We start from the raw sequence: 2,348 nt of genomic DNA, 5'->3' as shown, positions 1-2,348 counted from the left end.
TTCGGGGCCCAATGGCTAAGTGCCCGATCCAACAAAAAATTTTTGAAGGGTTTTTCCCGACCCCGTCCAAAATGCGCCGTTTGGTATCAGAGCACATCGCCGAGGAGTTCACCAGTGTCTGCCCCGTCACCGGGCACCCGGACTTCGGCGTGATCACCCTCCGGTACATGCCCAAGCCCGGCAGCACCGGCGGCGTCTGCATCGAGCTCAAGTCCCTCAAGCTCTACTACCACTCCTTCCGCAACGAGGGCATCTACTTCGAAGCGGTCACCAACACCATCCGCGACGACCTGGTCAAAGCGATCGACCCACAATGGCTGCAGATCGAAACGAACTGGAAGGGCCGAGGCGGGATCCGCTCCGTGATCCGCGCGGGACTTCGGGAATGTGCCGGGGCATTTTCTGGGGCGGTGACAGTTGCTTAGTCGGGGAGTGATTCGCGCCGTGATCAGTTCACGAATGCCCTCGTCCGCGTCAAAACTGTGCTTCGTGCTTCACCCAATCGGGCAGCACCCCGGTTTTTTGCATGACTTGTATCGCGTGTCGACGGCAGTTCATGCACGGGCCATGCTCGTAGATATAGAGCATCGATCCGAGTGATTCCGGTGTTGTCTGCTGCTAAAAACACATCAAGCAGGCTGAATCCAATATCGTGAATCGTTTCTGTGTCATCAGGAATGAAGAGTGCCGATTCGATGTGCTCGTGATCGCCCGGCTGATAAGTCGATTGCAGCAGCCTCAGAGCTCCCCATTCGATGTGTTAGGTGTGAAAGCGCTGTAAAGCGATTTCGCGCACTCGCTCATCCGAACATGTCGCAAGCGCATAGTGTGCACACCAGCGTAATTTCTCGGTCGTGTGGTCGAGGAGACTAATCATGCGATGATCGAAACGATGGAGCGGACTTCGCTTCGTGAAGGCCTGTAGGTATTTGTGAACCCGGTGTGGGTTTTCCTCGACGAGCAACTCATCGATGATCTCGTCGAGTGATTCGGTCGAGGTCTGCCACGCCCAGCGCCTCATCCAACTGCCGTGATCGTCGTCTCGGGCGTGCTGAAAAGCACTCAATCACATCGCGGGCGCTGAGTTCGCGAAGTTGTTGATTGCTCAAACCACTGAGCGAAGTTCGTACTCCTGCAGAATCATTGCTCCCTTTCCGTTGTGGGTAGGGTGTGCGCACGATCTCAAGCAATGGAGTCAACTCTGCATGCTTGTGGAAAGTCTCGTGAGTTCGTTCTCACACCCATCAGCAGCATCTTCGCTGACTTGGCGGAACAGATGCTCGATGTACCAGCGTTGAACTTGTGCAAGAGAATCGGTCTTTACGATCGTTGAAGAATGTGGGCAAGCCCCTTCTCACCTTCGAGCTCGATAAGTCGCTCAGCACCGGGGAGCGTTTCCCATGAATCAAGAATCGTACTCTCGGTGAGTGTGTACAAGGCATCGATCGCGTCGGATCGCCCTGGCGATGAAGCAGCTCAAGTGTGTACGCAACGAAGTATCGATCGTGCCCCAGATTGGGAAATCACACGCAGTCGCGACGACATCATCGCAAAACACGCTCATAGTCAGGATGGCGAGGATGCCATCGCAGATACCAATCTTGGCACCATCCTCGCATTGCTTGTCGTACCCAGGTTGTGCGTGAGGACATGTACGAGCGTATCGGTTGGGATCTCATGCGGTATCGCATGGGGGATAGGCCCGGCCGTGCCCGCGCTTTTAATGCCGTATCCAACTGTCAGGTGAGAGTGGAGCTGATAGCTTGGGATGTTTGCTCGGTAGACCAAACGCGAAATCACTCAGGTAATCCTGTCGCGTCGGGCGGGAAACACCACCATCACACACATGCATCCCCGCGGGTTGCGACACGATGAAACCCGATCGTGCGGGCGATGTCCTCGGGGACGAGGACGGGGCGAAACTTCCCATGAGATCGCGAAGGATTTGGGGTCGTACCCCGCAAACGCTCTGGAACTCGCTCTTGGACGATGCCGGCTCGATTTAGGGTCACGCGGATGCCCTTGGGACCGAGCTCGCGACGCGCCCGCTTCCCCGAGGGAGTTCACGCCGAACTGGTCGCGCGTACATCGATGAGAAGGGCGAGATGTGACGGGCCCAACGGTGGAGCCCAGCACCACGATGTCGCACGGGGTGCTTGGACCAATCGCGCTGCTCGTTGAGCCGCGAGGAGCTGCTCGCCAGAGGCCGGATGAGCTTGGAGACGGGCCCAGAGGTTCGTGCGGAATCATCTCTCCCATTTCGACATGTCCGATGTCATCACGGGACCCGTTTAGCCCGCGCCCCGCGTTGGCGATGATCAGGTCCGCGGGCTGCCGAAGTGTTCCTG

The 2,348-nt window shown here is 57.2% G+C and overlaps 1 protein-coding gene across 1 annotated transcript; it reads left to right on the top strand.

Annotated features, from left to right (window-relative positions):
* Window positions 1-11: 11 nt before the first annotated feature.
* LOC119571811 (NADPH-dependent 7-cyano-7-deazaguanine reductase-like) lies at window positions 12-425 on the top strand. The gene has a single exon (XM_037918937.1). The coding sequence runs from the start codon at window positions 12-14 to the stop codon at window positions 423-425; it is 414 nt and encodes a 137-aa protein (XP_037774865.1).
* Window positions 426-2,348: the final 1,923 nt, after the last annotated feature.

The sequence above is a fragment of the Penaeus monodon genome, unplaced genomic scaffold (assembly GCF_015228065.2).
Source record: "Penaeus monodon isolate SGIC_2016 unplaced genomic scaffold, NSTDA_Pmon_1 PmonScaffold_8102, whole genome shotgun sequence".
Lineage (NCBI taxonomy): Eukaryota > Metazoa > Arthropoda > Malacostraca > Decapoda > Penaeidae > Penaeus > Penaeus monodon.
This window is presented reverse-complemented; position numbering and strand designations above follow the sequence as displayed.

Coding starts and splice junctions, on each gene's coding strand:
- LOC119571811 (XM_037918937.1), top strand. CDS start 12: ATGGCTAAGTGCCCGATCCAACAAAAAATTTTTGAAGGGTTTTTCCCG.